A 14,994-nucleotide genomic window follows, 5' to 3' on the forward strand; every position below is an offset into this window, starting at 1 on the left:
GGCATTTCACCCAATATCATGTCCATGTCCATGATATCTGCCAACTGTTCTGGGCCCAAGCTGGACTCTCTTCCTGATGTCACTCCCGCATCACAAAGGCCTTTTGCAAGCTGAGGGAAGCTGGCTTGACCTCACAATGGGGCAGGAACACCTAGGCAACCAACTAGCCCTTCCTCACTACTCTGAGTAGGGGGGACTGACACAAGACCTACACCCTACACTCAAAGGTGCACCCTTTCCTCCAGCTGGAACTCAAACTGTTCAATACCAGCTGAGGTTGTGCCTAGAAAACATAATGCAGATTAAGCCATTTCATTAGAACCCTTTTTTCATTTCCATCCTTTGAGCCAATAAGGCTACAGAAAGTGCCTCTCACAATCAACGTCTGCTTGGCCAGAGGAGTGTGTGTTCCTTTGAATCCCAGCAAGAGCTCTCAGGGTATGCTGAAAAGGAGGTCCCACTACAGAATAGGCCCTGCCCTGTGTTTCCACAAATGAAGGCCTTTATTGTGCTGTGCAGGAGGAAAACAGGCAATGATCAAGCAGGACTCCCTGTCTTTTATTGGCACCTAACGTGCCTTGAATAAAATCCCACTGACCCACCAGTGCAGCAAAATGATTGTGAAGCAACAGAACTCTCCCCCAGTTTGCATTTAGTGTGGGTTTGCCATGGAGGGCTTCTTAAAGGCCGAGGGAGGGTGCTTGGCCTGGGCCCAAGGGAAGCAAAATTATTTCTCCGAGCCCGGAGTGGCAGTCCCCCCCCCCCCACCTCCAGGCTTAACTGCAACGCGAAGGGGATGGACAATTTTCCATCAGTGGCACACTTGGGGAGGGAAGCGCTTAGACACAGTAAAAACAAACAGGTGTGATTGAGTGAAAAAGCAGATTGGAATTGCAAACCCTACTGGCCAATCACAGTCCTTGTTCTGGGGACCAATCACATGGCAGTAGCTGCGATACATCATGTTTCAAGTTGGGGAAAGTCAGTTTTGCTGTTTGTTCTGTAATTGAAGCTCAATTGGAGATTGTGTGAATATTTGAAGTATTTCTTAAATTAAAAGTGTACGTATGTACATCATAAATAGAGCAACTGCACCAAAGAAAAGCATTGATTGGACACCCAGGAAAAGAAGCAGGATTGTTGTATTAAGTGAATCAGGTCTTTCAACATTTGAATTTTGTGGAACAGAACATTTTCTATAAGCATGCAAAGTTGCAAAACATGAAAAATTTCAAGACGTGTCCATAATTTTGGCCACTACTGCATAGTTTAAAAAATTTTAAACTATAAAATTTTAAATTATAGATTTATTTTCAAATATATAATGTGCTACTAGTAAGATTAATAATAGCTAGGAAATGGAAGATACAAAGTGAATATCAGATAGAGGAATGGTATAAAGAAGTATGGGATATAGCTATGAATGATAAATTAACATGTAATATTAAAATAGAAGAAGAAAGGTGCAATTATATTTTTTTTAATTTTTATTTATTTATCATACTTATACCCCGCTCCTCAGCCAAAAAAGGCTCTCAGAGCGACTTACACTTAGGAAAAAAGACAATGAATTTGAGATTATATGGAAACAGTTTTTGGAATTTGTTTTGTTAAGAGGGAAGGAATGTATACCTGTACAAGAAATATTACAATTTGGGGAAAAGGGATGAAGGTGTAGTTGGTCCCGGTGATGGGTTCACTGTTGTTTTATTTTAATGTAATGTAACTAATAAAATAATAATTATGTATATAATGTGCTATTAGTGTTCATTTGTGTTTTTGTGTTTTTTAAAATTGCCAAGGAGAAAGCTAGGCTATTTCCCCTGATATGCTAGCTTTCAATATGCAAAGAGTTTTTTTTTTTTTTTAAAAAAAAAATATAATAATGGGGGAAGAGCATTAAAACATCCCAGCATCTATTTGGCAGCCTGGCATAGTACAGCCTGGGCAAAACTGTATCGGTTGATCTGCCAGGCATGCATTAACTGCTTTGCACACTTAGGAAGAACACTGTGAAAGTATTTGAAATGGTGGTCTGACTGCTGTGCTGGGAATATGCAAAGTTCAAGTTATTATTATTCTCTTCCCCTCCTTATTGTTTTATTATGATTTTATTAGAATGTAAGCCTATGCGGCAGGGTCTTGCTATTTACTGTTTTACTCTGTACAGCACCATGTACATTGATGGTGCTATATAAATAAATAATAATAATAAGTATGTTGCATGGAGAAATCTTTGACATCAAAAGTAACTATAAATATTCACAGTGAAACTACTTAGTACACAGTCCAGCTTCTCTCCTTATTCCCTATCCCACACAGTTCAAACTAGTCAGTTTGCACTTGATAGTTAACAAATTCCTCCTTATGTCCTTATTAGGACAATATCATTGCATGGGTCTTGCTCGCGTCTTGTCTGTGAGCATGAAATGCGGTTATTTATTTACTTTAAAAAAGAAGGCAACGCATCTCAGGGTTTTAACGACTCTGCCTTGGTTCCGCAAGTGCAGTTAAACTACTGAAACTTTACATGGCTTATCTTTTTGGAGTTACTGTTTAACCTGACTCAGTTCCAGAGTAGTCCTATACCCTCCTTATGCTGGCAACGCAGACACGCCACTGTTTTGCTGGAGGAATGGCTGCTGTATCTCATGAATGCTGTGCCTGGGAGCGGAAGGGGAAACTCAGAAGTAGAAAATCTCCCAATAGTGTCTAAACGACGCCCAGGGCATCTGGAAACTCTAATAGTGTCCACCAATCAGAGTCTCTGCTGGTGACAACGCCTACATGGATGGAGCCAGTGAGCTCACGGCGCAAAAGGCATGGCTGCATCGCATCCCACTGCATCACTACGTTCACTCAGCATATGTAACGATGCTGAAGTGTCCTCATTCTGTTAGTCCCAGTGGGACAAAGTGCCAGGATGTTTTGATGCATAGCAACAATGATGTCATCTGTCAGGACCCTCAGGCTTCTTAGTTCCCTTTAGGCCTATCTGCAATCCTCACAGTAGTGGGGGGTGCTTGGGGTGGGGTGGGGGTCGGGGAAGCTTTCCCCAACCTGGCACACTCTAGATATTTTGGATGAATTGTGGAAAAGGGCAACTAAAATGATCCAGGGGCTGGAGCATCTGCCCTATGAGGGAAGGTTACAACAGCTGGGATTGTTTTGCTTGGAAAAAGGAGGGTAAGGGGAGACATGATAGGGGTGTACAAAATTATTACTGGTGTAGAGAATATGGATAGGGAGACATTTTTCTTCCTCCCTCATAATACTAGAACCCAATGGGGTCATCCTATGCAGCTGATGGGAGATTCAGGACTACTTCACACAGCGTGTAGTTAAGCTATGGAATTTGCTACCACAAGATGTCGTGTTGGCTTCCAATTTGGATGGCTTTAAAAGGGGGTTGGATAAATTCCTGGAGGAGGAGAAGGCTATTCATGATTGCTAGTCCTGATGGCTATGTGCTACCTCCAGTATCGGAGGCGGTAAGCCTGTGCGCACCAGCCGATGGGGAATATGGGTGGGAGGGTGCTGTTGCCCCCTGTCCTGGTTGCGGGTTCCTGGTCAACAGCTGGTTAGCCACTGTGTGAACGAAGTGCTGGACTAGAGGGACCCTTGGTCTGATCCAGCATGGCTCTACCTATGATCTGATGACTACAAGTCCCATAAACACCAACTACTTGCCATCCTGGTTGGGCATTATGGGAGTTGTAGTCCAAAACAACAGGTGGGCACCAGGGCACTACGTGTTCTCAGATGATACTTGTTGTCTCTGTGTGTGTTTTAAAAAGAGAGCCGTGTGTTGGACCATGCAAGGGGTGGAACCAAAATACTCACATAGTTTAGCATAAAGCTTTTACCGCCAGTAAGTAAACCTTAGGAAAGGCATTCCAACCTTTTAGAAAGTTATGTGCGGGATCCTGTGCAAAGCCAGGAAGCCACCAAGTGATTAGCAGTCGAGGGAGGGAAAGGGGCACGGTCGTTTTGGGAACCCAGGTGGGCCAGATGTTCTGCACCCCCTGTTCTCACAGCTCGTTGTCGCTGTCCTTTCATTGCCAGGTGTCCTGTCTTTGTGGCTCAGCTCCTTGCCTCTTGTGTGGCTGCTGCCCCTCCACAAAGAGCTCTACCATCTCACGCCTGGCGTTCACCTTGTTCCTGTTCCTGGGCACGTTGGTATCGGTCATCATGATCATCCCTGGAGTAGAGGCAGAACTTCACAAGGTAAGCCAGGCACTGCAGCCTCTCCATTACCCCCACAAATCACTGAAATTCCAGGAGTGGCAATACTGGGTTGTCTGGAGGGCTCCGTGGAGTTTCTTGCTGCATTAAGTGGAGTTTCCTCACTGGCTACAGTGTTCCCTGGCTAGAGTGGCCAAAGAAGGAAGTGCCACTCTAGGAGATCTGCGGGGATTGGTGTGGTTTTTTTTTTTTGCAGCAATGGCTGATGGGATAGCATCGGGAGGACTGGGGGAGGAGAGGGCGGAGGAACTGTCAGTTGAACGCTGTGTTGAGTTTTACTCTACTCCACGGGACCCCACAGTCACACAACGGTGAAGTTGGAACCTCCTAAAAACTCCACTGTTGAGTGGAGTTTTCACACTGCGTAGAGAAAAGTGTTGTGTGAACTGAGCCAGTGTGTGCTTAAGTCTCTCTTTGCCACCGCTGCCATATTGACAGCCGGTATTTATCATGCCGGCGAGCCTGTTAATTTGCAAAGCTTCCCTCCCTGATCCAAATGAGCAAACTGGCTAAGTACCACATCCCAGGGAAGATTTGGAGGATAAAATGGAGAGGAGGTGGGCCATGCAAGCTTCCTTGGATTTTATTTATTTGTAACATTGATATATAATAAAGGAGCTGTCAAATGGAGTGGCCTAATTTATTAACTTACAGCCCAGGGGAAGTCTGGGTGAATGAGTCTTCAGGAGGCGTTTAAAAGATGCCACTTTTTCTTCCCCTCCCTGAACTGTACGAGGGAGGGTTTTCCAAATGGTGGGTGCCACTACAGAGAGGGCCCACTGCCTGGGTACTTCGTGGTGGCATTCCATCCATTTTGGAAGTTCCTTGGAAGAGGGGGGAAAAGTGGGATATAAATGTAATAAAAGAATTGGCAGCCCCATCTCTTTAAAATTAAACACTTGCACATCCCCCTGCTCCATTGGTCCTTTAACCCTTCTACTTCCCTTCTGTAGCATGTTTTGTCACTCTAGTTTTTGCCTTGTGACCGGCAGAAGCAGAAGGCAGCAAAGACATCAGTGGTGTGCATCCTCCGGCTTTCTCCTCGTTGCCTCTTAGTTGGTCTGCAAGCATCCCTGTTGGGTTCTTTGCTCCCTGGCAGGGGAGGGGGTCAACTTGTGACCTTCCAGATGTTTTGGCCTACAACTCCCTGTCAGCCCCCGCCAGCGTGGCCAATGGTGAGGGGTCATGGGAGTTGCAGGCCATAACATTTGGGCAGCCACAGGTTGCCCATCCCTGGATTAAGGATGCTGATATCTGTTACTTTTCCTTTACAGCTTCCTGGGTTCTGCGAAGAAGGCAACAGTATTCTAGGTGCCCAAGGCAAAGTCAACTGCAAGTCCTTCCTCGGGCACAAATCGGTATACCGCATGTGCTTTGCAACTGCTGCTTTCTACTTCCTGTTTGCCTTAATGATGATCTGTGTAAGGAGCAGCAAAGACCCGAGAGCTTCGATACAGAATGGGTGAGGTTTCTAACCTTGATCACATTTATTGGCTGTTTAGGGTGTGATCCTATCGAGGCTTCTGAGTTTTCTGTTCTGTGCTGGGCTGAAGGACAGAGGCGATCTTTGTCTCCCCCATCCTCCAATCTGCTGTGTTTCCTGTATGACTAGCAAGGGCACTTTGGAGGGGAGAGAAGGAGGCTGGAGGAGGCTCAGGATAACTTGTATCTTGGCCTCTCCAGTCTCCTCCCTGCCCACTGGAACACCCCCTTTCCTGAGGCTCCGAGGTCGCTTTTCTGGCCTTGGAGAGGCAGCTTGAATGGTTCTCTCTGTGCCAGCTGCAAGAGGGAGAGGTCTGGGGTAGAGATGTAAAATTTCTGGAAATTTTGAGGCTATTGGGAGGGGCAGCATCTTTTTCCCCCATATTTTTTTCTGGACAAACAGAAATTTTGGGAGTTTTTTTAAAAAAAATAAGCAATGCTTTTTTAAGGGGTGTGTTTTATGGATCTAAATTCACTTTATTGCTTCAAGACAGCCTTCCCCAACCTGGTGCCCTCCAGATATTTTGTACTTCAGCTTCAGGCAGCACTGCCAAAGGTTAGGAATGCTGGACACTGTAGTCCAAAACATTCAGAGGCACCAGGTTGGGGAGGACTGCTTTTGGAACATAAAGCAGCCTTTCTGTTCCTAAAGTTAGTTTATGTATAACTTAGTTTGCTCATAAAATTATCATTATATTAAAAAGCTTTTAAAAGTAAACTTGGCTGGTAAATATGTAATTATTGTCTGAATAGATTAGAAGAACAGATTTGATTGGAAACAAAGCCCCATGAAAAGAGACAGAAAGAATTGGGCATGTTTAGCCTGGAGAAGAGAAGATTGAGGGGAGACATGATAGCACTCTTCCAATACTTGAAAGGTTGTCTCACAGAGGAGGGCCAGGATCTCTTCTCAATCCCCCAAGAGTGCAGGACACGGAATAATGAGCTCAAGTGACAGGAAGCCAGATTCCAGCTGGACATCAGGAAAAACTTCCTGACTGTTAGAGCACTACAACAATGAAACCAATGGCTTAGGGAGCTTGTGGGCTGTCCCACACTACAGGCCTTCAAGAGGCAGCTGGACAACCATCTGTCAGGTATGCTTTAAGGTAGATTCCTGCACTGAGAAGGGGGTTGGAGTCGATGGCCTTATAGGCCCCTTCCAACTCTACTATTCCATAATTCTATGAACCTGAAATGACTGCTACTGCAGCAGAAACACAGAACTCTATAGAACAAAACCCAAACTGTCAAGAATGCAGAATGGTGACTCTACTCACATGTTGGGAAACTGCGCGTAAATGTCTATCTGTAAAATATACTTCAGCTCAATAATTTGAATAACGAATGAAAGAACTAACTATGCTGGTAATCTAGCAGAGAGGATTTTCCCCAATGGCGTAATTATTTCCAGACATTTTTATATCTCTAGTCTTTCTAGGTTTTTTTATTGTTATATAGATTTTATGAATCATTTTGGGATAGGAAACACTGGGTAACAGTTGTTTATCAACTTGTTCTTTCTCTTCCCACTCTCCTCCCAATATCTTTGATCATGGATCAATTCCTTTCATGCTTTTTATGCATTCAAAAGTTAAAGGTGTTTAATGGAGCAGTGTGATCTTCTGTATGTTGCAAGTCAACTTTGGTAATTCCAGTCCAAAACAAGGATAGAGATCTAATAAAACAATGCAGGTTTTTCATCATTGAAGTTGACCTTATTTGTACAACAGAATCAGGTCAATTTCAATTGTGTTTTGTCAGTTTCGTTAAAAGGGGATAAAAGGATCATTGCAAGAGAGAATAAACTGACCTAACTGTTTTCCATAGGCATTCGACCAATATTTATATTATAGTCTGACTTTCTTTACCAGATCTTGTGCTGGCATTTGCTTGGATTTGTAGATGGTCTTTCATTGAGTCACTGATCTGGCCCAGGATTGTACCCTTATTACAGGGCTTGGCATTAGAACATAAGAAGAGCCATGCTGGATCAGACTGAAGGTCCATCTAATCCAGCACTCTGTTCACACAGTGGTCAACCAGGTGTTGACCAGGAACCCACAAGCAGGACACCGTGCAAGAGTGCTCTCTTACCCATGTTCCCCTAGTGCTTACTGCCTCTGACACTGGAGGTAGCACATAGCCATCAGAATCATAGAATAGTAGATTTGGAAGGGGCCTATAAGGCCATCGAGTCCAACTCCCTGCTCAATGCAGGAATCCACTTTAAAGTAGGGGTGTGATCCGCTCCGATTAGGAGCGTAGAAGCAGTAGCGGATTGGCCTGCTCCGCCTTACCCAGAGGCGGAGTAGGAGCGGACCGCGGACCCCTAGAAGCAAGGCGAAGAGAAGCGACCATTTTTCGGAGCTCCTAGTTCAGGCGGAGCGCTCCGGTCGCCATCTTGAAAACATTTCGCCATAGGATTGCATTGCGGCAAATAATCGCGCATAACTAGGTTGTTTTTGAAGCTATCGTTCTGGAAATTCTTGTGCTCAGAGAGTCGTGGATGGGGGTCATTTTGAGACCACTCTCACCTCTCTGCGTTGTGTGGGTCGCGTGCTATATTTTTTTGAAAATCGGGTCAACCGTGCGGCTCAAACGGCGTTTTCGGCTTTTCGCCCATAGGATTGCATTGAGGGAAAGAATCGGGGATAACTGGGGGGGGGTTTAAGCTATCGTTCTGAAAATTCTTGTGCACAGAGAGTCGTGGATGGGGGTCATTTTGAGACTACTCTCAACTTTCTGCATCGTACGGGTCGCGCGCTAGAAGTTTTTAAAAAATCGGCGGGAAAAATACCTTTTTCAAAGGGCTGAGGGGCAGAGTCAGCTCCCGGTCATGATGATCCCAAAGTTAGAGGAGGGCATAGGCAAAACAGGTAACTTGGGATTCTGGGAAACCTCTCTTTCTTCATCTGAACGGGCTTTTCCCCGTGTTTTTTAACACAGTAGCCCCACCAAATGCACAAACACAACCTGAAATCATATACTAAGCCAAGAATAAGAGATAGAAACACAGCACTGCTCCCCACCCTAACTTTGGGGAACAACTGAAAAGATGTGGTGCAAGGGGATGAGCTCCCCTAGGGCATCTCATTGTGGACGTGCCCCCACTCTCTCCTGCACTGGAAGGCCATTAGAGCCTTCCAAAGAGAGTAAAACGGTGGAGCAATGCCTATCATGAGTTGAAGTGAATGTTCACTTTTTAGTGGTGGAGCGATGCCTGTTATGAGTTGAAGTGAGCGTTTACTTCTTAATCTCAGAGCTGTTGGTGGCTGTCTTGAGTTGAACTGGCAGCTGCTTCCCCCTCCCCTGGGCACGTCCCCCTATTGCTGGTAAAAGACAGATATAGCCTTTTTTAAAAAAATCTTCTTGCTGTTTATTGAGCAACACTGCTGCTTTTAATTCCACCCCTCCTTTGTTTATTTATTGATTTATTCCATTTTATATGCATTACTGGCTTATCCTTGGCTCACTTCCTTATGCCCCCAGAAATGCCAGCTGCATGCCTGCCTGCCTTCCCTCCCTCCTCCCCTGCCCACCTCGCAGGGATGTTGTGTGTGTGTGGCTTTGACTCAGGGGAGAAGTCCTTCCTGCGCTCACTTGGAGTTTTGGAAGTTCCAAATTTTGCAGGTTTAAGCCCCGCCAAAAAACAGGGGATGATGGGACTGCCTTGAGTCTCGGCGTGCGTATGTATCCCTGGATAAGCTTTCATGGTGGCGAGTTTGAGGTTTCTAACGTGCAAATTGACAGAGCTATGGAAAGGGGTGTGAATGGGGTGCCCAATTTTCAAAAATTCCCCAAAAATCAGGGGATGATGGGATTGCTTTGAAACTTGGCGTGCGTGTGTATACCCCCATGAGGTGTCATGGTGCCAAACGTGAGGTTTCTAACTTGAACAGAAAAAAAGTTGTATAATTTTTTAGCTTTCAATGCAAGCCTATGGGGGGGGGGAAACGGAGCTCCGGATCCGGAGCTCCGAGCGGAGCGGAGCGGAAGTGGGCGGAGCGGGGGCGGGGCGGAGCGGCCCGATCCGGAAAATGGTGGATCTGCAAGTGAAGCGGAGCGGGGGGTCCGTGCACACCCCTACTTTAAAGCATCCCTGACAGATGGTTGTCCAGCTGCCTCTTGAAGGCCTCTAGTGTGGGAGAGCCCACAACCTCCCTAGGTAACTGGTTCCATTGTCGTACTGCTCTAACAGTCAGGAAGTTTTTCCTGATGTCCAGCCTGAAACTGGCTTCCTGTAACTTGAGCCCATTATTCCATGTCCTGTACTCTGGGAGGATAGAGAAGAGATCCTGGCCCTCCTCTGTATGACAACCTTTTAAGTATTTGAAAAGTGCTCTCATGTCTCCCCTCAATCTTCTCTTCTCCAGGCTAAACATGCCCAGTTCTTTTAGTCTCTCCTCATAGAGCTTTGTTTCCAGACCCCTGATCAACCTCATTGACCTCCTCTGAACAGCTTGTCTGCATCCTTCTTGGAGTGTGGTGCCCAAAACTGGACGCAATACTCAAGATGAGGCCTAACCAGGGCCAAATAGAGGGGAACCAGTACCTCACGCGATTTGGAAGCTATAAAGCCCAAAATAGCATTTGCTTTTTTTGCAGCCACATCACACTGTTGGCTCATATTCAGCTTGCGATCTACAACAATTCCAAGATCCTTCTCGCTTGTAGCACTGCTGCCAAGTATCCCTCATCTTGTAACTGTGCATTTGGTTTCTTTTTTCCTAGGTGTAGAACTTGGCATTTATCCCTATTAAATTTCGTTCTGTTGTTTTCAGCCCAGCACCTCCAGCCTAGTAGCCACTGATCGCTTTCTCCTCCAGGAATTTATCCACCCACTCCCCTTTTAAAGCCATCCAAAATGGTGACAATTTGGATGGCTTTAAAATTGATGGCTGGCTTTAGGATTGCAGAAGTTCTTTAGTTTTTCACCAGATGGGTGAGTTCCACAAAATAGAGAAGTATACAAAATAGTGACTCAGGCAGGAAGAGGGGGCTAAACTCTTGCAATGAAAGAAAAAGAGTGCCTCTGAGCACACGCTCGGCCCAGGGATTTGTTTTTGGTACCAGAACTGAACTCTCAGTCCTGTCGCGTACAAACCTATTCCCTGTTCTCCTCCCATTCCTAAGCCTTTCTCCATCTCAGCCTAATTTAGAAAGGAGAAGGAAAATACTTTGGTTCGTATTGCTCCTGTTAAACAACTGAATATCAGACTCACTGTGTTGGATTACTGCAGCTTATCCAGTGATCTGATAGTAGAACCCTGATCTACTTTCTGCCCAGCCCCCTGGCTTCTGCAAGTTTGTCACATCATATGCCCTAGGAGTTCCTCCTTTCTGTTTTGCTTTGCATACTTTGCAGAGCAATCCATTGATGCAATGCTTGGGATGCAAAGCTTGAACGCCAAGTTTACAACTAACCATTAACTGGTGTTAAATGTCTTCATACCTTCCCCGAAATAGGTCCAAATAAGAGAGGTAAATAAATCCTGTCTCAAAAATAAAGCAGCGACTTCTCACCCCCATCCTGAAATCCAACCTTCTGCATTTCTTTTCTCTTAAATCAGAACACACCGGTGAAATAGCACAAGGCTGCTGTTGATTAAGTACCAATGTTCCATGGTTACACTTAGTTTTAATTGGTTTGATTGCTTTTAAACATTTTCTACTGGTTTTAGTTTGTGAATGTTTTAATACATTTTAGCTGTATATATTATTTTTCATTTAATTTCATTTATTGCATTTTTATACCACCCAATAGCCGAAGCTCTCTGGGCGGTTTACAAAAATTAAAAACTACAACAATATTTAACAATGTACAAATCAACAATATCACAATAATATTCAAAATATACTAAATACGCATCTGTACAGCACCATGTACATTGATGGTGCTATATAAATAATAATAATAATAATAATAATAATAATAATAATAATAATGTACAGCAAAACAAACCAGGTAAGGGGAAAAAAAGCCTTCAGCTCCAGCCTTGCTTTAATGTCTCCAATTTACGTTTACATTGTTCTGATTTTATCTGTACGCTGCCCTGACATCCCAGTAATATAGGGAGAGATACTAATGTTTTAATAAATAAATAAATAAATAAATGTTCCTAAGTGTTTGGAAAACAGCCTTCCGGGGAAAGTACAGCTTATGTTAAATATGACAGCAGTTGTGGATTTTACTATACTCCGCAGTATATAAATGCCACAAATAAATGAATAAAAATAGTTTTTCTATATGTGGCCTGACAGATGTTGATGCAGGAGGGTTTTCTAGAGTCCTAGAAAGGTCCCAATAAGCAGTACTCCATTGCTAGAGCATTAAGCCATGATGGAAACAACCAGGAAGCTGCAAGTGTGTGCAACAGCACACACCCAGGGAGTTCATCCTGGATTCCATAGCTCATACTCAAAGCTACCATCAAGATTATTTCTTTTTCAATTCATTTTCGGATGAGGATGACAGCTTTGAGTATGAGCTATGGGATCCAGGATGGATTCCCTGGGTGTGTGCGATTGCACACACCTGCAGCCTTCTGGTTGTTTCCATCCTGGCTTAATGCTCTAGCAATGGAGCACCACTTATTGGGACCTTTCTAGGACTCTTCTCTACTGGTCTAAAACGGCTTTTCTTTCTCTTATCAACTCCAGGTTTTGGTTCTTCAAGTTCCTAATACTGATTGGAATAACAGTGGGGGCCTTCTATATTCCTGATGGATCATTCACATCTGGTAAACAAAACCTCGCATTTGCATTTATTATGTACAGTGGGGATGTGATACAAAACAGTGTCTCTGTGCGTCAAGATGGGGCCTGGGCTCCCTGGTTAGTTTCAGATTCTGAGTCGGGTTCAGAGGCAGAACTAGAAGAAGCCCAGCCAACCAAGACAAGGTGCGGGGGAGGAAATTCTCCAAGGTTCTCCAGGAGGAATCTTCCCAAAAGCTTATCGAAGGCCCAGGTTCAGAGATTGTCTTCGTCAGAGGGGAGGGAGAATCGGAATTGTCAGATCCCAGAGTCTGCGGCAAGGTCAAGCAGGTGGAATTGGGAAGAGCTGGGAGGCAGTCCACCAGGCTAGCTGCACATCAGAAGTTGGGTCAAGAAGACCCTCCGTGAAGGAGGAGTCCAGTAAAAGTCCGCCGGGCCTGGCATGAAACTGCCCATTTAGTTGATAGCCAACTGCTTTGCTTTGTTTGGCTAATTAGGCTTAGAGGATAGCTCCTAGTCCTCAAGACAATGCAAGTGTGAAAAGTTTCTCCCCCCCTCCCCCGAATAAAGACTTTGTGGATTGCACAGTGAGTCTCTGTTACTTCATGTTTTGTTGGGAGGGCTTGGAATCCTGACGGTGTGCGCATATCTGCTGTCTTATGTAAGGTGTGGCCAGATGTCTTCTACTCCACAAAAGCCACAGAGGAGATTGGTGGTCAGGGCTAGCTCTGGGTTTGTGGGGGGAAGCTGCCTTGGCAAAGTGGCTTCCTCCAATATCAATGCCTCCTCCAGTGGCTAGTAGCAGAGGTGCGAATTATGCCGGCTGGCTGTGAGTCCCCTGCCGCTTTCATTTCCCTCAGTGCTGCAGAGTGATACTACGTGCGAAGTCCCGCCCCGGCCTTACAACGACTCAGTGAGGTTGGCCCGGCGTACCGCAGGGGTGGAGGCTGCAAGACAGTGTGCCTTGCCTAACCTTGCCTGGTGAGTTAATTCCAAAGGCAAGCAAGGTTTACGTTGGGCCCTTCCTGACTCATACTGACTATGTCATCTTCTGCATATTATAATGGGTGTGGTCGATCCTCTCTGCAGGGAAGGGTGGATGACTTAAAGAAGTCGTTCAGCTGTAAACTATTTTGATATATTGCGTCTTCTGCTCCTGACAGGCCTGTAACCAGAGCTGGCTCTGGGGTTGGAGGAAGGGATCTTTGACAGGATGCCATCCTCTTCCCCTCTGTTTTGGGGATGCCCCCTCCTGCTAGGATTTGGGGAGCTGCCAGTGTTGGTTGTATTGGCAGCTCCATCTGACAACAGTTCTTGAGCTTTTAGAGGCATTTTTCTTCTTTTTTTAAGGAGGGCCCAGGGTAGATAGCAGCAGGATCCTGGAGCCCCGGCTGTTGCCCAAAGATGCTGCCCACCGGCGCCATTTATTTATTTAGTATTTGTTACAGACTTAAAATTATTTTTAGGTTGCCTTTATGAGCAGAATCCTCCCAAGACAGCATCCAAGGTAAAAATCATACAATGCCGATGCGACAGAAATAAGTACCTATTCGATTAAAAATCAGGAGTCTTCCTGATGCCTCAGTCTCTTACAACCTTTACACTGTGCCAGCTTGTTTATAAGTTTGCTTATAAACTGCTTGTTTATAAGTGCAGCTCTAGATTGGTTTTTTTACTCCACCCTTCTCCGACTTGGTCCCCTCCAGATGTTTTGGACTACAACTCCCACCATTCCTGGCTGTGCTGATGGGAGTTAAGATCCAAAACACCAAAAGGGCATCAGCGTGGCGAAGGCTGGCTTACTGCAGCCCTCTACCATGGAAGAGGAAATTCTGCGTCTAAATCATTCACGCCTAGCTGATACTTTCCCATTTTCATGGGATCTGTTGTGCCTGTTAGCCTGCGGACACGAGAAAATTGTCGCCAATAACCTCTCCTCTTTCTCCTCCTCTTTCTCCCCATAAAGTTTGGTTCTACTTTGGTGTGGTGGGCTCTTTCCTCTTCATCCTCATCCAGCTCATCCTGTTGATTGACTTCGCGCATTCCTGGAGTCAGATTTGGCTGCACAACGCAGATGAAGGCAACAGCAAGTCCTGGTATGCAGGTGTGTATGGCACCTCGGTTCACCTGGGTTTGAAATGGAGGCTGCGAGTCTGTCTGTGACGCCCTCATTACTTTCGTATGTAACGAGGAAAATTTTCATAAGAGAGAAAAATGCGTCCTGTTTCCCCCCCGGGCTTTTGAGAACCACTACCGTTACACTCGGAGAGATTTTCAGTTGTACTTTCTGTTTGGCTGAGCTTTTGCCATTTTAGTTCATTGGTACGCCTGTGTTTTTCTTCTGCTCCTTTGTCAGCTGCTCTGAGGACAACAGTTTACCTTGAATGTGCAGGATGCAAACTTCGAAAAGCAAAAGAAAAACAAAACAAGAATGATCAGAGCCAATCTCTGTCATTGGTGGGTTTTTGTTTTTTTTGTGGGGGATTATGTTGCAAAACAATCCAATGAAGTTGGAGGAGGGAGAATCCAAGAAGGAGGTACCGCAAAGCC

At 45.2% G+C, this 14,994-nt stretch overlaps 2 protein-coding genes across 2 annotated transcripts in view; one reads left to right on the forward strand and one right to left on the reverse strand.

Annotated features, from left to right (window-relative positions):
* Positions 1-14,994, reverse strand: part of FABP3 (fatty acid binding protein 3) — a 414,574-nt gene that overhangs the window by 50,476 nt on the left and 349,104 nt on the right. The window lies entirely within an intron of this gene.
* Positions 1-14,994, forward strand: part of SERINC2 (serine incorporator 2) — a 42,429-nt gene that overhangs the window by 8,539 nt on the left and 18,896 nt on the right. The window contains exons 2-5 of the mRNA XM_063140094.1: positions 4,066-4,227; positions 5,520-5,707; positions 12,391-12,470; positions 14,411-14,548. Of these exons, the coding sequence (XP_062996164.1) occupies positions 4,066-4,227; positions 5,520-5,707; positions 12,391-12,470; positions 14,411-14,548 (568 nt within the window). The remainder of the gene's footprint in view (positions 1-4,065; positions 4,228-5,519; positions 5,708-12,390; positions 12,471-14,410; positions 14,549-14,994) is intronic.

This window comes from Elgaria multicarinata, chromosome 13, assembly GCF_023053635.1.
Source record: "Elgaria multicarinata webbii isolate HBS135686 ecotype San Diego chromosome 13, rElgMul1.1.pri, whole genome shotgun sequence".
NCBI classification, from domain to species: domain Eukaryota; kingdom Metazoa; phylum Chordata; class Lepidosauria; order Squamata; family Anguidae; genus Elgaria; species Elgaria multicarinata.